Below are 25,977 nucleotides of genomic sequence, written 5' to 3' on the forward strand. Positions count from 1 at the left end.
ACAATTTAAATTAAAAAAAAAAGTGAAAAAGAAGGCTAATTAATCTGAATCATAATCTTTCAGGGTCACGCCTTTATAGATGTCGCTAATATGGATAATATACAAATGAATAATAATTCATATTCTGCAAATATATCCATCCTGTTTCTGTAAAATGTCAGGCTGATTTAAGCCAAGTTCAGACATGCCACAAAAGTGGAAATACAAATTACAGCCATTAAAGGCCCACTTTGAAAATCCTGTTCTTCATGTTGCTCACATGTTCATGTGGCATTTTTCTGACACTACAGGACACATTGAGAAAAACTGAGCGCAAAATTGTGTTTCTGAGTATTTCTGCATTCAAGTCGCTGTGAACCAATCGAAAAGGCTCAGGCAGACTGGCTGTCACACATCACTAAGCCACTGGGCGGGCCTCAAGATCTTGCCCTGTTCGCCCCTCTCCGCCCGCTCAGACTTGTAGGAGTAGAGAAGACGACGACGGGTCGACAGATATGTGCTGTAGCAGGTTGCAATGCTAAGAAGAAACATTAGCTTTCATAATCTACACCTTAGTGGGACAGAGCAATGGAGGAGGTTTCTTGGTCATAGCAGCATAACGAACCACACATGGGTTTGTTGTCAACACACCACCTTAAAAAAGCTTATAATTTGCAAACGGGGCAGCGTGGCTCGGAGGTAGAGTGGCCGTCTAACAACCAAAGGGTCTCTGGTGCGATACTCACTTCCCCTGGTGACCATGTCCAAGTGTCCTTGAGCAAGATACTGAACCCCTAGTTGCTCTTGGTGACCCTGCGACGGACTGGCGACCTATACAGGGTGAACGCCGCCTATCGTCCAATGTCAGCCGGGATAGGCTCCACCCCCCTCCCCTGCGAGCCTTAAGGGACCAGTGGTATAGAAAATGGATGGATGGATGGATAATTAGCAAATTGAAGATGGGCTATGGACATTATACTGTTTCCATAAAAAGCAAAACGGCAAAAAATCCTGCTATGGAAACACGGCTTTAAAGTCTTGAGTCTAGGATCCGTCAGTTTGTAATCTACCTGCTCTATAATTATGCTCATTTTCCCCAACAGCAAATGAATGATGCCATCTCTCGTCAGCCAAACCTTAAGGCGCACGTGTCATTAATGATTCTTTTAATGGATCTCAAAATCCTTTCAGGCACCTTTTCAATCAACACACTATCTGCCAAATGAAACCCCCCTCCGGTGAGCTTTGTTGGGCTTTGTGATGACTTCAGGTTTGAAAAGAAGACAACCTGAGCTGCAGAGCACGAGGGCAGCTGACGGAGGAAAATCCCTCACATTGCTATAATGGGTATAATTACACAAAAAAAGGGCTGTTAGGTTAAATTACCCATGATATTCGGCGTGGGTCACAACAGAAATCCAAAGGTTAAATGACACCAGGAGTAGAATGACTTTTGACATCACACAAGAGAATTATAACAGAAGATTTTAGGGGAAACGCCTACAAATTGGACTCCTTGACGGTATGGCAAAAAGCATTTTTCTTTTTGTGCACATCTGTGTCTTGAGAAACCATTGTAAGACAATCATTTAGTCTAAAAGGCACTGACTGAGTAGATTGTTTCCAAAAGTGCAAGCTATTTGGAGGCTGACTTTGAATTGCACTGATGTCTGGAAATTGTCCTGCTGAGTTGCGCGCCTACTCAAGAGAAGCTGAGCAGATTCAAGCAATTATTTGTTTTTTCCCCCTTATCATATTTTACCTCTAGCATTTCAGCTACCTCCCAAATAGGCCTGTGCATGAAATTCTTCAATATTTTTAAGCAAGAACTATATCCTCTCTGGCTGGAATACTGACCTTTGCAGACAGCAAACAGCCTAATTAGCGGATGAGAAGGTAAAAGGGCTGGATCTTATCACCAAGCTATTACCTCAAGTCACCCTGCAAGCAGCCACCCACACTGCTAACTGTGAGTGTGTAGCGTTTGCCAAGAGTTTCATTTCCTTTATACATTTCGATTCAAGCCTCAGCCAACTTTCTCCTCTCAACCTTTGCTGGCGTTTGGCTGCCAGTCACTCATCTCTCATTGGATGACGAGACGAGTGTGACGGGCTCTCTGGTGACTCAGCGGAAAACAGAAAGTCATACAGCGTAGCGGATGTTCATCAGGTTTATTTGATACAATTGTGTAGATTCACCTTTGTGACAATAACCTTATAAGGAGGCAAATCTCGTTTAGAAAAATATTTGACCGTACAAGTACCAATCGGGAAGATACATATGAATAAATAAAGTACAATTCCAATACACACATAAACCAATATGAGCCCGACTACAACATATTCTTTAGAGTGGCACAAGAATGAGTCCTAAAATCCTGGAAATGAGCTAGCATTGTTTAACACCAGCTCCTTCGGATTTGAATGAGATTTTGGTTAAATGTCTGTGGTTAATACCAGCTTACGACATGTTTTGGTCTACGGCATTAAATACTTAAGTAAATACCACGCTGGTAAATTTTGAGGTGGTATAGAGGGGCAGAAGTAAGCCAGCATTGTTGGAAACCCCTAGTCCCCTGTTGCACCGTACCACGCTCCTGAATTCAACAGTCATATTATATGTCTTTAAAATGGCTAACAAGTGGCAACGAAGGCTACAGAGGTCGATGTGGACCTGAAACAACATCAAGGTAAAAACAAGTTGTGGCAACATTAAAGTTACGTGTCCACGGTGAAGTTCATCGATCACCAGATGTTAGCTTACAGTAGGACTTCCAGGAATTGAATTTACGCTTCCAAAAAAAAAAAAAAACTCACAAAAGTGGTGTTGATTTGTGATTATCTTGCTCAGCAAAATGTGTCTCAAATGTTTGTTGCAACAGGGTTCATTATCAGAAAAAAATCACGTGGCTCTTAGTCAATATGCTAACATCCAGGTTGGCCACAAAAAAGTACACCATCACTGCCTCATTCTATTGCATTTATCAAATATTGAAAATTCCCCCATCGGTAACACCGCAGGCACATTACAGAGCTAATGTCATATTTTTTAGAATGACAAAAACCACAATACTGTATGAGTCAGGTTGTCAGCCTGCCCTCTGACTGAAAAATCCCCTGTAGACTTCTCAGTATGTCAACGGCAGTTATGTGGGTGTATTACAGTTTATTTTTGGACCTGTGGATGATTTACATAGCCTGTTGATACACAGCTCAGTATCACTGCAGTTTGTGTACATGAACATGAGATTCCTGTTGTTGTAAGTAATATACTTAGAGTGGAAGTGTATTTAGTGTGTGCGCCACAATGTGGCGTTAAATATGTCACACATTGGATGGATGCTGTAATACTGTAAAGTCTGCAGCAACGCTACATTTGTAAACTGTCAGACGCCACACTGTTCTGCTGATCTTAAATTGCTCGTTTTGACACAGCGACTTCTGGAAGTAACTTTCTATTTGATGCACTGGAAGCCCATTGCCTATGGAGAACCCCTGGGTTTATTTTCAGGAGGGTGGGTACATTTCAGATTGACTTTTGTCTTGGAGATTTGATAAACCATGGACAGTGTGCTAGCAAAAGCAAGCTAACAGGCTACGAGTCAGTTAACAAGCTACTGATTTTGTATTGGCGTGTGGAAATGAGGCTTAAGCGTTTTTGTAAAATAAACCTAACCGGACCTTTACCATATTGGCATGTCACAAACCAAATTTTTCATTGAAACAAATTGTTATCCATAAATGACAATGTTTTGTAAGTGGTGTAACCATTTTTGACTGCCCCAGATAGTTGGTGAACCACGGACTCAATTTCTCTACTACCCCAATTTAACGCAAGCAAACAACTGAAAAGCCTCAAAAAAAAAAAAAGAGGAAGCTTTGTGACTGTGTAAATAAATCCACCTGCATAGAAGTGAGCATAGAACGACTCGGGGACGTAACTCAACTGAGACAGAACCAGAATGGTGGGCCTTCCGCGTTGTCGACAACATGTACTTTAGTGGTTACTCTAAGGAATACTGAAACTACGACGCGGTACAGCCTTACATGTAATCACTAGTTCACCATGCCTGGGAACATTTCGCTAATGCTTTTCAAATCAACCTATGAGACTTTCTTTCATTAACAAATACTATAATTTTCTCATCCCCTGCCCTATTACTCTGTAGCTGAAATGGATTTATTGATTGAACGTGAAGAAAGACGCTTGTGGTGACAAACTCACTGTGAATTATTAGCAGTCTTTCTTTCTTGTCACGCGCACTGAGCTCTGATGCAAACTCCTGTTGTTGGAGACGCATGCTTTGTGCACCCGTACGACCACCTTGACCTCTTATTCGAGAGGCTTTGCAGCAGCGTAATTATTATGCAATTCCCGTCTTCGCTGCTTATCATTGGCACAAACGCAAGAGTTCACTTGTCAGTAAAACGTAAACAGAAGTTCATCTTGGTGTGCAAATGACCAAAGGTGACATTGTTGTGGCGAGGGCAGCCTTGTACGAGTAGAAATATCTGCTTCTTCTAATCACATACGACTGAAGACGTTCGATTGCTGACTTTAACTGACCGTTGATATTGTATAGTATAGCTATGGATGCTGAAAGTTGATGCGGAATGATCATAGAATGTAAAAAGTTATGGAGAGAACAAAGTACAACAAATAAATATGAATCCAGTAAAACATATATGAGTAATTTCAGGCCTTGTTGGATCTTCTTGCCCGTCAGAAGACGGTGTCCTCGTCCCCTGCGCCGTACCAAGGGCTGAGTCTCACCAGGTTAGGTCTGGGATTGGAAACTTGCTGCTCAGGTTTGTGCTCATTTGGATTTGACTCCAATGAGCTCAGGGACCCTGTGCAAGACCCTGACCCTTCATATGCATAGATCCTGAGGCAGTCAAACGGAGGCACACAGGGATCCTGATCCGCCTCTTCCAGCCTGTCCAGAATAAACTGCCTGAAGACCTCATCCTCTGGCCCGATGAGGTGAGACTCTCGGAGGGACATCCGGATGCTCGCCCGCACGTCTTCCCTCTTCAACCTCCTCTCTTTCCTCCGTGGGTGGGGGCGCAGCGGGACAATGAGCTGGCTGAAGTCTTCTCCACCAACCTTCGGTTGTTCATAATAGAGAACCTTTTGGGACACCGTCTCTGGCAGCTCCAGCTCTTTCACCTCCACCTCCAGCTCCTCCTGCTGTTTCCGCCTGTGTCTTCTCAGTATCAGCATTAGAATTGACAGCACTGTGGACATAACACAGCAGGAAGCCATTACAGTTAAACACCAGGGCACAAAGTACCTCCGGCGCCGGATGGAGCTGGGATTTTTTTTTGGTGATCTATATGGAGCCCTGGGACGGCCATGGAGGGGAAAAAGTATATAACTTGTGGTCAAAAATTGCTATTATTTTGTAGCCACAAAATATAATTTGTTCAAGCAAGTGAATTTAATTTGTGGTCATGAAATGTAATTTGTTCCCAAATTCAATTAAAATATGGCAATTGGATGAAAGATATTCCCACAATTTCATTTATTTGTGGCCACAAGATGTAACTTGTTCCCACAAGTGGATTGATTTATGGTCAAAGAATATTAATGATTCCCTCAATTTAATTAGTGTGTGTTCCCCTCAATCATATCTTGTTTCTTAAATTCCATGAATTTGTCATCACAAGATATCTCTTCCTCCCGAAACCGAATTGTTCCCACTGTTCCATTAATTTCTGGCCACAAGATGTAACTTGTTCCGTCAAGTGAAATAATTTATGATGATAGGAAATAACTTGCTCCCTTCTCTCAATTTGATTAATTTGTGGCCACAAGATATAACTTGTTCCCATGCTAAGATTGTTTTGTGGGAACAAGTACCATCTTAGGGTCACTCATTGTTTTTCTCTCTATTGGCCACTGCAGGACTCCGTAGATTAACGCAACACTTTTCTTCTTCTGCAGCTTGTAGTACAGGTAAAATAAAAAAAAAAAAAAAATTCTATTATTATTATTATTACAATTATTATTATTAATTTCAGCCTCACAAAAGCGAGGACATCTCGTGGTGCAGCTGTCTTTTAAGCGGGTGCTTTGCTCAACAGACAGAATGTTAGCGTAGCAGGTATTGTCATTAATCTTTCATGTGATGGGCACAGGGAGGACACAAAGCAGCCGAGGTCATAATAAAGCTCTTCACTATGCGAACCCATCAACGTCCCAGGACAGCAATGCGACTGATGCATTGTAACCAATACGCCTCTCGCCTGACGTCACTGGCCTGCAAGACTTCAGCACCTTACGAGTGTGTGTGTGTGTGTGTGTGTGTGTGTGTGTGTGTGTGTGTGTGTGTGTGTGTGAAAGGCGTGCTGGTGAGGTGGTTTTTTTTGTAAAGGAAAAAAAAGGGGGGGTTTTGAATTAAGAAAAAAATATGTTAATGAAATTCCTAACACAAATTTATATACTTGCCAAAATGTCGTGAGGTGGAACAGCTTTAGCTGAACAAATCTGCTGAAAAAGAGTGACTTGTTTACAACAAAATTTCATGACAAAATAACAATTCTTGAAATTCGTTTTTTTTTTTTTGAATTCATGTTTTTTTTTATCCTGTCGAGAGTCAGATGAGTGGGAGAGAGCTGAGACTAACACACAGCAGCTAACGGCTAGTTATCATAGCACAATGAATGGTAGCAACGGGGAAATATTAGCAAACCTTCAAAATACTAGGCAACAACATTTACCATGAAATAATTTGAAATTACCAGACACTCTAAATTTTGAAATTTAACACATTATTGGACACTGCTTTCTCGGCAAAACTGCTGGGCTGACTGAGTTGACGCAGCACCTTCATTGTAACTTTGACCAACAGAACGTTTGTTGACTGCTGCGGCTAAACATGGCCGACATTGTGAAAGAGGATGAGGAGGATTACTTCTGGATAAACCAACATTCTGAACCTGAGCTAGCTGAGGACTTTGGATGGAGCTATGCTAACGTTTCCCACCCAGTCGTTCATTGTGTGCAGCTAACTAGCGGTTAGCCTGTTGTTAGCCAGCTCCCTAATTCAGCAGAGAGGAGAGAAGGGTATCTATCATCCTTCCTGGCTCTGGGGAGGATGGCAAGTTAGCATATTTCCCCAAAAGTTAGCCTGTTCCTTTTAATGACTACACCAACTTTTTTGGGGAGTATGATGTTTCTATGAATAACTTAAGAAATCAGATAGCTTTCATTATTCAAATTTTCACATCTCATTAGTGAAATCATTTGTGAATCCACAATGCAAAACCAAACAATTCCTAGTTCATTCTACCTGCAAACATCTGTAACAATCTTGTTTAGCCAGACATCTGTTCTGTCAATCTCATTGTGGTCTGAAGAAACACTTTCCAAAATATTGACTGAACAAACCCGGTGGTAATCCTGAAGTAGGCATTTTACTGTTTGAAGATCTGAGGATGCATAAATGGTTTTCTGGTAATACTGTGGAATATGTCTCCGGTGTGATCAGCATCAGCATGGCACTGGGTAGAGACGCTGAATAAAACTTCCTCTCCCCTCCGAGGGAACATTATTATTGATCATCTTTCATTTAAATGAGCTAATCATCCAACCTACACATGATCGCTCAGGATTGGGACAGAAATGATTTGGATGCTAGATAACGGAGCTAAAAAATCCCAAAAGGTCAGAGTATTTTCTTCTTCCTCACCAGTGAACGTAACCAAACAGACCAGTAACCCCAGCAGGGTCTGCAGGCTAACCCCCATAGACAAAGCCAGTGCTTCCACCCCACTTGAAGGACAATGGCCGGTGGGCTGGCAGCTGCACACGCTGATGGTTAAGGTGCTGGTGCTGGAGAGGGCCGGCGAGCCGCTGTCGGTCACCACCACCGGCAGGAGGTAGTGGGTTCTGTCCTTGCGGGTGAAGGAGCTCCTGCGTGCAACGATGCCCGCGGTGTTGTCTGAGAATGATGTCAAGAGCGAGAAGTGCAATTTTAAGTTACAAAATAAATCAAATACAAAAACAAAAAACAAACCATGAGCTTTCAGCGTGATATTTTTGGAGGGAATCCAAAAAAATAAACCCAACAAGTGAACCAACACACATAATGGGATTCAGGAAGCACGCTTTCAGTAAATAAACATTTCAGAGTGAATAAAAGTAGCTTGGAAAAATCTCTTTGGCTTTTTTTTTTTTTGTGGACTTATGGCATATGTTATGGCATTATGGCAACAAATTGTATCTTTTTCAGAAATGGTAAGACCATTTGTGTTTTAAATGTTTCGTTTATTGCGTGATTTATTATTCATTAGCTGCTTGCTGACAGGGCGGCTGCCGTTGCACGGACAATCACACAAACAGCAAACCTGCATAGATTTAATTTTCATTTGAAGTCGTTACCAGTGTTCAGACTCACTTTAGTGGGAGTTATTTTATAATTCAGTCTTTGTCCTTTCTTTAAATCTCCATGTTACTTTTTAGTGCATTTCATCCTCATCGTCCTGTTTTTATTTGGTCACGTTTTAGTAGACGATAGAAGAATATGCAGTAAATCCAATCTCAGTTCAAAGAAAAATGTAAATGTGACTTGTTTCAAATTGATTTACCATCGCAGTGGTGAAGCGTAATCAAAGCCTTGGAACAAAACTTACATTACTTTTAATCACAGTTTAGTTCATTTGATGATTTGAGTCACGGTGGTGCAGTGGTCAGCACTGTCGCCTCACAGCAAGAGGGTTGTGGGTTCGAGCCCCGGCTCCAGCACAGGGTCTTTCTGTGTGGAGTCTCCATGTTCTCTCTGTTCCTGTGTGGGTTCTCTCTGGTACTCCAGCTTCCTCCCACAGTCCAAAGACATCAAGAGAGGACGAGGCTGATTGATACTCTAAATTGACTGTAGGTGTGACTGTGAGTGTGAATGGTTGTTAATCTCTGTATGTTGGCCCTGTGATGGACTGGCGACCTGTCCAGGGTGAACCCGGCCTCTCGCCCAAAGGCTGCTGGGATAGGCTCCACCCCCAGTGACCCTTAACAGGATAGAAAATGGATGGATGGATGGATGGATGGAGTTCAGTCTCATTTTAGTTGATAAAACCTCAAGTTTTGGTCTGAGTTTATTCAATTTGATTAAATCAAGTTTAGTGGAAGAAACGTTTACGATGTTTTAGTCTCATTTTCATCATCAAATTAACGTCACGTTAACATTTGGCTAAACTCTGAGCCGTCTGAGTTTCACGGTAGTTAATTTGATTATTGGTCATTCTCATCTTGTTAAATGGGTAAAAACCTCTTTAATTTTTAGCCTTCGACAGCAGGACTCCCTGTTTGTTCGTCTCTGATTCTCGTTTCAGTCGACTAAATCTCTAAACTAGTCCCATTTTAGTCAAAACCTCTAGTTAGTAGTCAGTTTGATTGTTGTTCATTTTGATCATATTAAGTCAACTAAACCTACTAGAGTTCCAGTCTCATTATACTCATTTATAATTGTTTATTTCAGTCACGTAGTCGAAATATTCAGAGGATTCTGGAACCTGAAAAGGGCAGTCGATGGAGGAATGTTTTTTTTTTTTTTAATCTGACTTTTCTTTGATGAAATTAATAGCAAAATAAAGGGAATGACTCATTTAAGTGCGTAAACAAACAGCATTCTCATGAAAGTGGAACCTGTGAGAACATTAGTATTCCTCTGCTGCGCCCTCATGCAGTCGTACAGGCTGTGGTGAAGGTGAAGTTCACCATCGGCTCGTGGGATTATAAAACTGCATTAACTGTTTGGTTTTTTTTGTGTGTGTCGGGGGGAGGGGGGGCAGAAATCGTCAACACAGCAGTGATATATTATTATCTTTTTAAGCTGATATGACAAAAGAAAACAGCTGCTCACATTGCCAGCTATTACAGAGCAACTCTATCATGCCTCTGAAGTTTCGGCTACCCGGTGAGTGCACCTCCGAAATTCCCTTCACCTTCAACTTCTGTTTTCTCTATCAAACTTTGAGGGAAGCGTATGTGACATTTTAGTTGCTAAATCCTCCTGCAGTTCATCGGCTCGTCGCCGACTGTGCGCGTTTGACGTGTGGCGCTGAGCAGGTGTACGGAGGGTGTTTCAAGCTCGGTCTCTTTAAACAGCTGCCTGCTGAGGCTGTAAACACCGAGAGAACCGGGAGAGTGAAGGAAAACAGTAACGAGGCGGATAAATAATGAGCTAAAGCTCTCGTTGCAGGTTTAAGTTCATCATTACGAGTTGTATCTCACGTGGCTGTAATCCCTCCACGCTGCTGCGCCATTTGGGCCTGTAGTCCGTGATTCTGGCCTGTACGGACCTGGTTATGCTCCAGTGTGGGCCAGCTGCTACCTGGTCCAGCCACACCGGACATCCAGGACCCTCCTCCTAAACTCTAGTGATTTCTGAGCGCTGGCTTGCTGCTTGGAAAGCAAACACACGCCTCTTACATGTTAAGAGCACATTTACTGTAAATGCAATGTTTTCCCCCCTGCATTTTCTCAGTAATGATAAAATGAGAACGGATGAACTTCCACTCAAACCTTTTAGAAGCGTTGTTCTTTCTTTTAACAAGCTCCTTTTTTTTTTGTTCATAATCATTCCACAGAATATTCTGGGGTTCTTGGAAGATGAGTGAGAATGTTGAGAAACGCTGGTGGGTGAAAGAGTTTGTTGTAAACTTTTAGCCACTTCTAGCAGTAGTGATGCAGTACAACCAGGAGCCGGTAAAAACAACGGAACAATATTTTTTTTAAAGGCAAGATTATTTTCGCATAAGTTTTTTTTCCAATCATTTATTTGAATACCATGATCCATCTTTATACCCTCTAGTTCCATTTCCAACTTCAGTTACATCTGTAAATCAAACACTGCCGTAGCTCCAAGGCTTCGTTTTATATATATATATATATATATGTATGTGTGTGTGTGTGTATGTGTGTGTGTGTGTGTGTGTAATTATGAGTTGTAGTACTAATGGTTGCTATGTGACAAAAAAATCATCTAATTTCATCTAATTAGACATAACCTTGATTATCTCGTATGGTGAAGTTGGGATTGATGTGTTTCTCGGGGACCATGGAGAAGTAGAAGTGGTGTCCCTCGGCAGGGTCGTCCGGATCCACGGCGCTGAGAAGCTGAACGAGCTGAGGAGACACGAGGGGCGCGTGAGCGGGGAGCAGCAGCAGCACTGCAGACCTCCTTCAGTGGGGAGTCGGAGTCATGACATGCAGCCTTCAGATCCTCTTTCTGGGAAATATGACACTCAGAGCCAAATAGCTCCAGTTTAACGGTAACAAAAAAACAAAAACAAAAAAAACCCCAGAAATGCAGGAATCTAATAAAAGAAATGAGAATTTCACTGACCACTTTCAGAGGCACCCTCAATGCAGCGCTGTAAATCAGCAGCATCAGTGCATCATAATATACATACCTCCCCCGCCTGTGTCCCCTCACAGATATATGGTTGGTAATCTCTAGCAAGCCTTGGCACGTTGTCGTTTATGTCCAGCACTTTGATGAACGCCACCACAGAGGAGGATAAATGGTTTTGCGCTGCAGTAGTGAAGATAGACACTTGCTGTCCACTGGGTGCATGTATCATAAATGCTTTGTAAAAGCTCTGTCAGAATAATACTTAAGACCAATAAATGCTCCTTCAATCATGACTCTGCTATTTCAAAAAAAAAAAAGAAAAAGAAAGAAAAGGAAGGAGCGGTCGAGGGTTCACCGCTTTCTTCAACCAAGACAATAGGAGGAACGTTGTAAAACAGCAGAGAAGCACATTTAAGCGCTTGTTTGACTCCGGAGTCGCCAAAGGTTTATCGTCTTTGCACTGCTTTAAATATTCCTGACATGTTTCTCATCTGAATAAGGGTATTGTACCAGAGATTCTCCTTACTTGTTTCCATGGCGTCAACAGTCACATTGTACCAGTTTATTGTCTCTCGGTCCAAAGCTTTAGCAACAATTATAGTTCCATTATTTGGGTCTATTTTGAAAGCTTTTGCGGCGTTGCTCCTTTTGTCAATGGAATATCTGGAAGAAAAAGCACACATATTTAGCAGGGGAGGTGGTTTTCTGGGCAAACAAAACATCATGATACCGCAGGGAGATTAATTACGCAAACTGCTCTTTTGCAAAAAAAAAAAAAAATTGACAAATATTCAAGAACAAAGAGAGAAACGCACACACACACACACACACACACACACAGTGACCAAGAGACAAAACAAAGCCGTAATGCAGAAAGAAGGTACACTTGTTTGTCGTGTTTCATCGGTTTGATGAGTATTGTTTTTCATTTTGACCATAATTTCTCTTTTTTTGAAAGTTGAAAACAAACACAAGCTTGAAGGAGCTGAGAAACTAGTTATTTGATAAAAGTTACAAAAGATCAAACCGGAAATACGTGGGCACAGAGCGGCCATTTAGAGAGAAGAAGGTAGAACTGAGAAGTTGTTCCCGCGTTTTGAATAGTTTGAGGCCACGAGTTGGTTATTTGAATCTGCTGGCTTTAGGTTAGACAAACACCGGGTGATACAAGATGTTCCCACACTTTGATTAATTTGTAGCCCCAAACTAATTATTTCCAGTACCCAAAATCATACAAAGGGTGGCGTGAAAACAAATGAACTTGTTATCTCATAGAAAACAAATGAGTCAAGTTCATGGGGACAACTTATAGGTTCCGTCCAAAATGTATCAAATCGTAGGAACAAAGTTTGACTTTGTCTCCGCAAACAAAACAAATTGCGGGAACACGTTACATAAAGTGTAAGCAATTACTTCTTTACAGCCTCTCCGCAACTTATCAGTTTTCAAAACCTCTGCTTTCACACTAAATAAAATAAAGTAAATAACAGAATAAAAAACGTTCGTCACCAACAGACCAAGAAACGCAGAATCGTGTCTCACAGAAACCTTTGTCCTTTCATGACTTTAACGCTTCTTAATACACCCCAGCAGGACAACCAGGAACCAAAACACAGAGCAAGCGATCATTTCTGCGAGCCACTTCGTCAATAGGATGGAAAATAAGCCAATCTGGCAAACTTAATCATATTTCCTAGAACTTTGTAAACCCCTAGAATGTCAGCTTGAATTTATTAATCAATGAGACAGTGTCACCAAAGGGACCGTAATAGACACTAGGCCGGGGATGATATGCAGCACCTGCCACTCTTAAGCTCTGCTGAAATGGACTACAGGCACCAGAAGTGCTGCCGTCTCCTCTGCAACGTGCCCCACTTGCAAATGACATCAAATCTCAATTCCATATGCCACCTCGTACGGTGCTTTATTACATTCCCACGTCCTAACCACGTCGCTTTGTGATAATACCATGACAATGGGCAGAAAAAGCCTGGGAGGTTTAAAAAAAATGTTCATGATTTATTCAGCAGGGCTCATTTCCTACTAAAGTAATATGAGATAAATATGAACCATGTACAGGGTATCTGGAGATCAAGGGTAAAAATGGATGCACCGAGCCAGTAACACTATGTGAAATTGAATAATTTTTCACCCTTTGGAGGATGCTGTCTGGGGCAAGCTGTCTAAGGATGTTCCGCCCCCACCAGCCTTGGTGTCTACCTCGTCATTATCATACTGGCAGATGCAGTTCTTCCTCTCGACGCTTAGGAAGCTTCACTTTACCTGATGGGGCTGTTGACTGTGTCGGTGTCCCGGGCACTAACGCTGCCAACTACAGTTCCCACGGCTGCATTTTCTGGAACTTTCCACTCATAGACTGGAGCGAGGAAGACAGGAGGCTCGTTCACGTCGCTCACGACTATCTTCAGCGTTGTTCTGTCCGTGAACTCCTCCAGAGGCAGAAAAGCAGTGTCCACGTGATCGTTGACTGCCTCTGCAGCAATCACAAAACGTCTCTTTGTTTCGTAGTCCAAAGGCTGCGAAAGACAGAAAGGGTCTTCTTTATTAAGATTATTTTTTTAAATTTCGTGGCTGTTACAATCAAATCCGTCCTGAAAGCTAGAAATAAGTTAGCATGGTGTCTGCTTCTCTCTACTTCAGGTCGATGGCTTTTTGGAATTTTTGTTTTGGTTAAATGCCTAAAATGAGGCCCGTGCTTAGCACTAGGTTAAGTTATTTAAAATGTTTGATGTACAGCACTATAAAAAAAAAGCCACCCAAGAGCAGCGGTCGCTAACAAGGAAGGGAACCAAGATCACACCGAAACTACGAAAAGGGCGAAGTTAGTTGAGGTGACGCGATACTCTAAACAAAAAGTAGTAGTAGCAGTTGCAGCGTGCTGCTAGCAGGTAATGTTTTGCAGCAATTATCTTTTACCATTGTTTTAAACATTACCATGATCCACCCCAAGCTTTAAGTGCCATTATATTTGCTATTTTTAATGTAGAAGACTTTTTTGTGTTTAAGCACAGAACTATTGACACACGCTTACACCGTTAGCTCAGAAATTAGCCCAGTAACTACACATGACTTTACAGCAGTATATAGCTGTATAACCATCATAGTTTAGTCCATTTGATCTGGTAGCATTTGGAAAGTCACATAATTGAATCATTTATCCACATTCCAGTTAGCTGCCGGCTAACGGAACCAGCGAGGGAGTGTTGCCCCCGACGGAGCTTAATGAGCATTGTGTGAACTCAACTGGCGAAGGCACTAACGTAAGGGATGTTCATTCGTAGGTGGCGTACGACGCACTATAGCTTTAATTGCTACTTTCGTGCAATTCTTAAACCTGATCAACACAGGAAATCAGTGGAAAGCACCAATCAAGAAAAAAAAAACGAAGTAATTTTTCCTTTTCTGATGTTTCTATTCGGCTGTTGTAACTTTTATGAAATACGGTTTACAAGTCTGTTTCATTTCTCTGCTTGGCAATCAATGAATCTTTAATCTAACGTACTGTAAATCCAATGCAGAGCAGAAATCACCTTGGCCAGCAGAATCACTCCCTCTTGCGTCACCGGGTCTGTCTGGATGATGAAAGTGGAGCTTTCCTCCAGGTCTTCCAGGCTGTAGGTCATTCTGGCATTCATGCCAACATCACCATCTTCTGCCAAAATCCTGCCCACCGTGGTGCCCACTGCTGCATTTTCAGGGACGGCAAAGGTGTATAAATCTGTAAGAGCATCGTGTCGACACCATTAGACTGATAAATGGATGTTTTCTGGAGCAAAGACAACAAATAATACAAGTTGTGTGCGCTTAAATCTTGCCGACGCGGCAGTGAGTTGCTGGTGGCTGGTCAAGAGAACGTGTTAAGAAGGGAGGACATTTTGGTTGAGGGTCAATTTGTGTGAGTTACAGATAAATTGCGGCAACTCCACATAATCCTAGTCTGAGTCTAATAAAAAGATGAGAAAATATGATTGTGTCTGTGAGCCAGTCTATTTGGATGGCTGCCACAAGCGGGAAGAACTCAACAGGCAAATAGCTGCTGCTGCAAGGAAAAAACATACACACACACACACACACACACACACAAAAACCTTGCTGATAATAATATGCAATTATGTGACAATACAGAGGGCACAGTTCAAAGTGAAATATAGCTGTGCAACATTTATGCGGCCTTTTCACTGACCGCAGGATACAGTAGCTGGAGCATCGGATGTGATTGTGGCATTAATAGTTAAAAGTATCATCCTTGCTGTCTCATTTCTACTGAATTGATTTCTTCCCAGGGCATTCATTTAGTGGGCTTTATTGCTACCACGGCTAGGTTTGTTTCGAAAAGGTCATGACAAATGTCCTTTCATGTGTGAATGATTAAATTCATCTAGAGGCTGATGCATGTACGTGTGGACATGCAGATGAAAAGAACCTCTCTTCCTTCCCTCCGTCCCGCTCTCATTCTTTGACTGTCTCCTTTTAATTTTTGCTGCTGGCTGAATAATATATAAAGTCAAATGCAGCACGAACCACCCACCCGTACCCCAACAACGCACGATCAAATAAATACCTCCCGGGTATAATATTAAACATGTCTGCAGCCTGCAATGCTTTGTACTCCCTTATTGATTTCATTGAGTGTGTATGGCCTGCTGTTTGCATCAGAGTGACTCATGAAAGTGACTCACGTTGCTGGAAGTCGGGCCCGTTGTCATTGACATCAGTCAGGCCGACTGTGACCGTGGTGGAGGAGGAGTATCCACCGCTGAGGCCCAGCATATCCTTCACCTGCACCACCACCAGGTACTGCTCCCTGGCCTCGCGGTCCATGTTGGGCCAGGATGTTACAATGATCCCTGCAAGAGGAAGGAGATGAGAGGCGGCTTCATCACAACAGCACCCGTGAATCTGTGCTTAATAAACAAACTTAGCCTCAAGTAGTCCATTAGAGAGGCGTGCAGCATTGGCAGTAAACATAATGTTCTCGAGATTTAATCAATACCCAGAAATATATTAGGAGGCTTTCTGATGACTTGAAGGGTCCTCTGTTGATGGAATGGAGGCAACAATACAAATAAGGGTGAATAATTTGATTAAAAAACGTGGATGGACGTGAAAATGAGAGTGTGTGGATGGAAACAGCTTCTCAGCAGCCATTCAAGGACAGCGTGTGGAAGGCTACTCGCGATCCCCTGCCGACCACGTAGAAGCACTTGAGTTTCCATCCAACTGTCAGGTGAATCTCGCAATTTTTGGGAATGGCCGTGAGCCACATGAGCCATCCTACTGGTTTGGGGTGAATGAAGTCTTTTTAGAAGATGGCTGTAAGAGTGAAGTCGATGAAGAAGAGGTCCCCCTCGTCATCTGCTGCTGTCTAAGGGAGAGACTTCTGGAGGACTTAGTTTCAGTTGGTACGGTCGCAGTTGTCCTTTGGTCCCAGTTTGTGTTGCGCGCTATCAGGACAGGACAAATTTAGGTGACATCCATGAAGACGGCGACCCCGCGAGTTTAAGATGGGCCACATTGGAATTATTCAAATGCGCTGTTTCAATATTCCAGATAGCAAAAACTCTTTCAACCGTGTATAAAACTTTATAGTGTGTGTTTATGTGAACATGGGGAGCATTTTCTTTCAGAATTCTGACATTTGAAACAACCTTTTCCAATAAAATACTTGAAAAATACGTTCATGGAAACAAGACTGAAGATAGGGCTAGCGTTAATTTAAACTTGTAACTTCAAACTAATTTCAGCTTCAGACTCTTTGGTTCCTCTACAGACATTAATCTATAAAATGAGCTCCGATATTTTTTTTTTCTCTCTCAAAATGGACTTGCAAACAGACGGTCAGTGTGGTTTGGGGAATTTGCTACTTTCACAGAGGGGAAGTCATTTGATGGTGAGTTTGATGCCCAATTTTTAAAAAAGAACATATCAGACAGTGCAGAGCGAGACAAATATGGAGCCCCATGGTCTAAAAGAATAAAAGATTTAGTACTTTTATCACATTTTTTGACTACAGGACACTGTATCCATGGCTCCAAAAGTAAAAACTGCCCAGTCTAATACATTCATTTACATGTAAACATTATTCCACTGTCAACAATGACCGCCTCGAGTCTTCCTCATCAAAGTCAACAGATGTGTGTGGGAAGAGCTGGAAATGACCTCTGTAAGAAAATGTGGTGTCAATTTGCATTTACTGGCCTTAAGTTTCTGTCAAAGATTAAAAGGCCCCAGAAGGAATGGTGTAATTTGTCAATAATTGAGACAAAGTTGCCTGGGGAATTTTAACAATATCTTGGTTAGAAATAATCTAAAAGTGGTGGGGAGAGGAGGGAAATCCTTAAAGCTGTCTTGACAAACTGAAATTAGAAACATTTGACCTTTCTGTCCTTCTTAGCCCTTTTTGTAAGAAATGGAAACATCATTTCCTGCATGGTCAAATCTCTAGTGAGTCTTCATAATGACTAAACTGGCTGTTCGGAGGGGAGTGCGCTCGTAACTGATGGTGGGTAGAGGAGGGTAGAAGTCAGCTCGCCGTACCCGTCTTTGGCTCCACGGAGAAGTAGGGCTCCCCCTGCAGGATGGAGTAGATTAGCTTGGCGTTGTTTCCAAACATGGGATCATCAGCATCTGTGGCTGTCACCTGGGCCACTGTGGTCCCTGTTTGGGAGAGGGGGGTTGGGGGATCATGCAGTTAGAGTTAGCTCAGGCAGCGGTTCCAGTCGACGGGGAAATAAAGTGATTAAGCCATACTCCCGCAGGGTCTGTCTGTCTGGCTCAGGGGGGTGGGGGAGCATCGAAAATGGAAGGGGGGGGGGGGTAGAAGAGAGATGTTGACAAAGGGCCGAGGGTTGGGGGGGAGGATGGGGGGTAGAGCACTGGCCTTTCACAACACAGTCAGTCTGTGCAGGTGTGTGTGACAAGCTCTCCAGTCCTGCAGCGATATCGCTCACACTATCCACCTGCCTCTCATTTGCTCTGCTTTCCAACTCACCTCTCTATCTTTCACACTTACTAGCCTTCTCTCAGATGACCATATCCTTTTCCTCACCTTGCTCTCCATCTTTTTTTCCCCTCTCCACTCCCCCCCCCTCTCTCTCTCCTCTTGTCTATCTCACTCTCTTTTTCCAGTGAGTGCTCCGTCCTTCTCACAGGCGGGGATTTACTGCAGCATTTCTTATTCGAAAGTCATCTGCACTCCAGCACCCCACCCCACCCCCCCACCCCCACACACACACTTTCTCTTTTCAAGTCAAATGCATTATGATTTATTACAAGAGAGATATTATACTGCAAAAGCAGATTACATATAAATTGAAATGGTAATGTTTGTGGTATGAAAGGGCACTGGTTGTAATAACATTATTTAAGAAATTTATCCATAAAGGCATCCAAGCAATGATACAGAATCCAATACATTTAACTTCCTGAATGTGGACGGATGACAGACATTCATATCAACCTTTTTGTTCATTATCGTCAGCCAGGATTGCAGTTGCCGGGAAAAAAAAACAAAACTCTTTGAAAATGTATCCTTGGAAACAATAAGCAGCTCATTTAAGTTCAGAGCGATTGATTCCAAACAGGCCCTGCAGGTACGAGCCATTCTAGTGAGGCTGTTCACTATAGAATGCTAATGTCAGCATGCTAACTCGCTCATGTAAATGCTAATACGCTGATGCTAAGCAGGCTGTGTTTACCGTGTTCATCATCTTGGTTTAACTGCTAACATTTGCTAATCAGCGCTGTATTTGACTATTAAACAAAGTACTTGACAAATTGGATTTTGACTTGGTAATAGCTCATCAAAGACTTTCAGAAGCATCCTCCGAGGACCAGGAGCGTTATCGCCTCTGTCAGGTTTTATGCTAAACTCGGTGGCGTTGTCGCCTTCTTGGATGAAAGTTAGCAGCAGAATGTCTTTTCAAAATCCGTGGTTTCCAGTGGGTCCAGGGAGAGTTCATAAACTGGCATATAAATAGTCAGTGACGATCTATCATGAAATGATGGGATGTATTACATGAACTAGAATAAATAAACATAATACCCCAACCATCCAGGTGGCGCTCACACGGGCTTTACCACGGTTGGTGGGCTTCAGCTGCACTGTAACTGGGCTCTGGGTGCGTTAAATATGCAGGCTAGCCGAGGTGGGTGCTGCATGGGTCGAAAGTGTGCTACATTCTTTTATCATGGGCCCTTTATCAACCCATCTGGGTGAAACCGTAAGGGGACCTCAATGGAAACTGCAAATCTGAGCGGGCCCCAGATGGGTGCAAAGTCTGGATTTGGTCACGTGACCATACGATGTGCAATAGTGAGTAGTAGGCGAGTACTAAAATTTTTATTTTTTTTTTAAATACCAGATAGAAATGCACAGAAAAGCCAGATGAACTAAATTCTTTTAGGTTTGGGATAAACAGCATGACCCTGTTGTAGCTGTTGGTCAATGTTAGCGCAGCAAGCTAATCCAGCATAGCTTGGTCATGCCACATGTTTAGTAATATGTCTTCTAAATCAGCACTCAACTTTTAGATTGGTGAGTTCAAGAGCTTTCCAAGGGACGGGTATCGGAAAGATCTTTTCAGAATTAACAGTCAGCGCGAGTGCGCGCGGCTGTTTTAATCAGTGCTTTCACGAGTATTAAGCGCATATAGGAGACTCACCTCTGCTCCCAGGTGCTGACCATCAGAGTGCTGCCCACAGACCTCTCTATTCTCCACACAACAACCTAAACTCTAGATTCAGCAAAATCCAACACACAGTTTGCAAAACATATACACGCCTTAAGGTGTGTGTGCGCTTGATAATATTAACTATGCCCCTCATAATAGCTTGCACAGGGGTGCATCCTAACAACCTTACGCCTCAGACTCCGGTAGATTTTGTAAAAAGATGTTGCTGGTGAATTTTTTATATCCCACTTCCCATGTTTTCCCATGTTGTGAGTAACACAAATTAAATTAAATTGAATTTCATTAAAGTTGGTTGGAGGCAGAAATCCCAAAGACAGATATTAAAAAAAAAAACAAAAAAAACCAAACCTGAGCAGATAAATCCAAACAAGCTGCATGCTTAAATTTAATTTGGCCTCATGTTTCTGAAACATACCAGGTGGACACATCTCAGGGATGCTGGACACATACGGTTCGTTCTGGAACTGAGGGGCATTGTCATTGATGTCCTGCACCTTGATGATGAACTCTGATTGGGGCTCTTCTGGTTCGTTGGATCTCCTGTTGATAGCCTGAGCTTGAAGGACATAAAAGGCTTTTTCCTCACGGTCAAGCTTCTTCGTTGTTCGAATCTCGCCAGAATACTCATCTATCTCAAACACATCTCCCGCCCCTTCTCCTGATAATATGTACTTGATGGAAAACTCGCCTCGGTCTGAGTCAGATTTGATCTGTAAAACAACACAAAAAAGGGAGGAAAAGTACATGAGAGCTGGATAATGAGGGTTTTTCATGGTTAACTGTGAAACATGCATTTTCCAAAGGAAGTGCTCTATCAAGGACATGGAGGGCATTCAATCTGAAGCGGTACCTGGCCAATAATGCGAGGAGTGGGATCTTCCTCGGGGACAAACATCTGTTTCCAGATCCAGCCTCTCTTCAGGCGATGGTGAACATGAGTGGACCCCTGGGCCAATTGTTGGGCTTCCAGACTCTGAGTGGCTCTCGTATCGTTCAGCATCCCGCCAGGAATCATAGACAACACCGCCAGCGCAGCCAAAACCCTCATTTTTACTGTCCATCCTCGCGTTGCCTCTGCGCGTCTCATGGTTAGTGGAGAGACGATAGAGGTGTCACTGGTCCAGTGCTACCAATTCTTCACTCAACAGCACAGTCATTCATGATCCCGGCAGTGCTGTAGCCCAACTTCTTATTGTGTGGTTTGTATGCAAATTCATGTTGCTGAAATGGAAGTTAAGAGTTTAATTAATGGCTGCAGTCAGAATTTACCAGCAGTGCTCAGAGTTTGCAGAATGAGGGTATTGAAAGATATACAAGTGTAGTCCAACAACCCCCCCCCCCCCCCCCAAAAAAAAGAAACAATAGTAAGTGGTCTCATGCAGTTAGTCTGGGAGTCCAGTTTCAGTTCATCCAAATGATCCTTGTACGAACCAAAACCACTATAACACTTTTTATTTTATATATATATATATATATATATATATATATATATATATATATATATATATATAATTTATATTGAGCAAAACAATATTATAGATTAAGTACGGAGGCTAAGGACGGCATCAAAACAAAACATAAAAAAAAAACAGTTTGGATATCTTGAGATTAATTTTAAATGATTTGGTTTCCTTTTTTTTTGTATTATAAGATGAAATAAGGTAAAAACATAACCAATCCCGAGTGAAGTTCAGGTTTTTCTTATCTTATCTCATCCTCTCATGCAACAATCACCCTGCCATTGCAGTGTCACAGTATTTAAAAAGACAAAAAAAGTAATCTGAGATAACCCAGCTGTTTTTTTTTTCATTACCAAATTACAGTTTGAATTATCTCGGTATCTCAACCATGCATTAACTCGCTAGCTCGAGGAAAAATTAGATAAGAAAAATGAGCTTGTTAGCACAAGAAAACAAGCTTGGTTATCTAGAGATAATGCATTCATTGTTAACTTATCTCGAAAATGAATAGAAGTACTGAGGTGCTGGGCCGCTCTGAGCTTCCGTACATTATTGTATCCTCTCAATAACATTGCCAACTGTCTGTTCTTTAAAAATCAATTCCAAAAAGAACCCCTATTTTTAGGACGTGGCAGGTAGTATCGACAAGAATGTAGCCTAGTAGGGCTGTGATGCCGCACCATACCAGGAACCACGTTGCGCTGCGCAGCTGTATTCTCTTTGCCCATCTGTACTGACTGGAGAATTCATTGCACAACTGCAACTCAGACAAACAAGACAATTTTTTGTAACAAGACAAAGACAACCACTCAGTCGGACCTATTCGTGTCTCTCCTTTGTTTTACTTGTTTTTGTCTTGCATCCTGCCGTCCTACACGGGCAGCTGAAAACATCCCTCAGTTTTAGAATTCACACAAGGCCCTGCATTGTGTCTCATGGTGGTGGTGGGGTGAACATCCTGAACGTCATTCTTTAAGCATGACACTGCACTCTGCAAAATGACTAATGAAGACTTCTAATTAGATCAATGTCCCCCCCCAGACATGGAAAACAAGACGCACACATGCCGCTGACAAGCTATGAGTAGAATCAATGCGGCGATTACAGCGTGCGCAGAGATCAGGGTCAAGGAGGACAATGAGAGCCAGAGAGGACAGCAAATGAGTTTGTACCATGAAAATGAAGTAAACTGGTGTAAAAACCACTAAAGATAAACAAATCAGTCAGTTTTCTTCGAGGCTAAACCGTGATTTCTTTTTTTTTTTTCCCTCTTGAGGGTACAGTGTACTACATTTGTCCAAACAGCTCAGTGTCTAATATCTCGTATCACTGCTTTGTCATCTTACATGGCCGCTGCAATAACTGGTGCCCAGGAATATTTAACCTTTCATTTTCCTTCAGGATTTTTCCAGTACAATGAGAATATGGTTACTCTACTTGTTATCTCTTCGGTGAAGGTTTGCCCTTCCACTTTCCCAGCATTAAGACTTTCTACGTCTCCGCTGCAGTGAAAAGACGTCGGCTGGAGGCATTGTTGTTCCAGTGATTATGTATGCAGACTATCTGGGTCGCCTTGAGGGAATTTCTCCAAATTTGCCTCAAACATCAACTGGGACTCAAAGACGACCTGGCGGTCAAAGGTCACTGTTGCCTCACATAAACGCCGTATCTCTGGGATACCTTCGTTCTGTAAATCTGCAACAAATTTCCACGGGGGCTTAGAGATGAACTGAAAAGATATCTTAGGAACACCTTGAGAACATTTCTCAACTATGAGAGAAACATCCACTGGGACTCAAAGATGAACTACAAAAAAGGTCACACCGACGATCACACATCAAGGAGGCGTACAACCGAGATGTGGGATTTCCAGCTTCACATCATTTGAAAAGCAAAAAACACCTTTTGTCAAAACTCAACCAGCACTCAGGGAGCTCAGTTATTATTATTACTGCTCTTATTATTATCATCATTAGTATTATTATTACTGGGTTGTGTAAAATGACAACAGCCATAATTCTAAAGAATTTTAGTGGAGCTTTTTTTGGGGGGGGGGGGGCATTTTTATAGCAGTACATAATGGTCATGTTTAATCTTGTAAAAGTAAATGAGCTGCCAAGACCAATTTGTAACAAGCTGCTGAAATCAATTACTGTTGTGGGTTTGTGAAATTCAATTTCGATAGAGAACATGAAAGAGTGTACGCTTATGTGTGTCTTTACAGGCCGTATTCATATCTCCGAGCATTGTGAAGTGACATTCCAATTAGTGACCAGTGAATCGTGAGCCGTTATGGTCTCTCACGGCCCGGCCAAAGTGAACACCTTGAACCAAAAGTAGACAACAAGCCTGCGCATGTTGTTGTTGTCAGCCTTTTGCAGGTCACCAGATGTTTAGGTGCCATGATGACAAGATTGCTAGAAATATGTGATTAAATTATGGAGAAATGACGGGCAGGAGAAACACTCTCCGCTCTGGGTCTGTAAATAGCAGAGGTGTGGGCACAAAAACTAGTGGATGTGTGACAACTTTCACGATAGTGACAAGACCGAAGTGTGATTTCTAAACCATCAAATATGGTGATTGATATTCCACATGTAAGCCTCTCTCAACAACACAGGAGGGTGAAGGAGTTCCGAGGAAGGGAAAGATCAGGAAGCACCTCTGAAGTCTGGTCAACTTTCTCCTACCAGAGGACGTTTCTTCACGTAGTATGCAGAGCACCCTGTGCTTGACAGCCATTCATTACCTCTAATGGGCCTTCCTCCCTCCTCCTATTTCAGGCAGACCTCCAGTAGCCTGGATGTACAGTACACTAGTCGAGCACATGACAGGATGACAATGAGCTGCAGTTTCACAATGTTAAGCACTAGATGCACTGAGACAGACACATTATTTTCCTATATGGGGGTGTGTTGCGCTGTGTCGTGGAAATGGTTCCGGCATGCTAATAAAATGTCTAATGTCTAATGTAGCGACGCGCAGCGTGAAACGCACCAATAAAGAAAAGCAGCTTTGGCTTGACATTGTGGATGACACATCAAGATCTACATTCGCTGTCAGAGTTAAATGCTGCTTGGATCTATGTAGGAGCCTTACGGGTAAAAAGGAACTTGGATTTTGTTGGGCGGAGGTTTTTGCACCCTGCGCGAATTTCCTCGCAAAAGTCATGGTGTATGTAGTTGTCAAGCAAACGTTTAAAGATGCCCTCAAAACTTGTTACACATAGAAATACGCCAAACAAATACTATTATGTGCCAAACAGCAGTTACAGTCACTACGCAAACACCACCCACTCACATCCCAATTCCAATTCCATGAAAAATATGTCTTCTGCTCCTCTGTAACGTCTGTTCTGATCTGGTCTCCGTTACGTGTGTCAGCTGAATTTCGGACCGGGATCCAACAGATTTGTGATGTCACAAATCCTGCTCATGGGACCGCCTTTTAAAATCACATAAACACCGAGCTACGAGAAAAGGTACTCTTTCCTTATGTAATGTTGTCAAACTCTGCACATGCATCATTCTACACACTACAACTCAAACATTCAACTGTGGGAACAAACAAATAAGCAAAAACACATTCTTGACCAGATAAAACTTTGAAGATCAAGTAAGTGACGGCAACTACTATTATTTTTGGGCAATTATTTTATTTTGAGGGAATAAAGTAGGCGACCCAGTTTTACTAAAAATGGGTGTACAGGCAATGCTTCATGTGATCCTTCTTTCACGTGCAAATTGTGATCGGTCTTTCCTGCCAGCTAGAGTCGGCCATGTTGTCAGTCAGCTGATCGGTCACAAGAGAAAGATTCACTGTCGGAGCTTATCCAAAAAAATGGGTTTCCATCTGTTGTTTTGCCCATTTACTCATTTTCAACAAAAGGCAAAATCCACCTCATGCAAGTGTGAAGACATTGCTGTCAATTTGAGGGAGTTGTTTTGTCTTCTCTCTCCATATTTTTCAGTTTCCATCAACCTTTTCTGATGTGCTACTTCGGAATAGGGCACTGATAACACGGCCATGGTGCACTTCGGTTGTTCCAAGGGAATTCACGTTCGCTTTAAGCATGTTTCAATTCATAAAGCTTTTTCTTCTTGCACAAAACTTCTGACTTGATCTCGTGTCTGATGACCGACGATGTAAATGTTTTAGCTTCATTCTAAATATAGGATCAGATCTTCTGATTCCTTCAAATTTACTTGCAATGTTACAGGAATATAAAAAAAACCAACATCTGTTCAGCCTCGCTTCTTTAAGATCACCCTTCCGAGACAAAACGTCCTTAATTGGTCATTTGGGAGCTCGTGGTGGGACTTGTTGTTTACTGTTCAGCTCTGAGAGACAGTAACACTGTCATGGAGTTTGTTTCCTAAATCAGGACCCCGCATGAGTCCACGGACAGAGTTACAACAACAGGCCAATGTCATGCAATCATGTACTTGTTAGAAGGTCATTTGATTTT

The 25,977-nt window shown here is 42.3% G+C and overlaps 1 protein-coding gene across 5 annotated transcripts in view; it reads right to left on the bottom strand.

Moving 5' to 3' along the window:
• Window positions 1-2,160: 2,160 nt before the first annotated feature.
• The window catches only part of cdh19 (cadherin 19, type 2), a 111,969-nt gene continuing 88,152 nt past the window's right edge, over window positions 2,161-25,977 (bottom strand). For 3 of the 5 annotated variants that reach the window (XM_086192031.1, XM_086192032.1, XM_086192030.1), the window contains 11 exons: window positions 20,900-21,270; window positions 20,465-20,759; window positions 17,894-18,013; window positions 16,036-16,203; window positions 14,887-15,074; window positions 13,619-13,872; window positions 11,862-11,998; window positions 11,394-11,515; window positions 10,989-11,106; window positions 7,673-7,924; window positions 2,161-5,216 (listed from right to left, as the gene is read on the bottom strand). In XM_086192031.1, the coding sequence (XP_086048157.1) occupies window positions 4,702-5,216; window positions 7,673-7,924; window positions 10,989-11,106; window positions 11,394-11,515; window positions 11,862-11,998; window positions 13,619-13,872; window positions 14,887-15,074; window positions 16,036-16,203; window positions 17,894-18,013; window positions 20,465-20,759; window positions 20,900-21,136 (2,406 nt within the window). In that variant the 5' untranslated portion in view covers window positions 21,137-21,270 and the 3' untranslated portion in view covers window positions 2,161-4,701. Of the gene's footprint in view, window positions 5,217-6,429; window positions 7,925-10,988; window positions 11,107-11,393; window positions 11,516-11,861; window positions 11,999-13,618; window positions 13,873-14,886; window positions 15,075-16,035; window positions 16,204-17,893; window positions 18,014-20,464; window positions 20,760-20,899; window positions 21,271-24,809; window positions 24,849-25,977 lie in introns of those variants that run through there. The other 2 variants (XM_086192034.1, XR_015111030.1) reach the window with 2 other exon arrangements.

The sequence above is a fragment of the Aulostomus chinensis genome, chromosome 21, assembly GCF_037954235.1.
Source record: "Aulostomus chinensis isolate RoL2024-O1b breed Wild chromosome 21, RoL_Achi_v1.0, whole genome shotgun sequence".
NCBI lineage: Eukaryota > Metazoa > Chordata > Actinopteri > Syngnathiformes > Aulostomidae > Aulostomus > Aulostomus chinensis.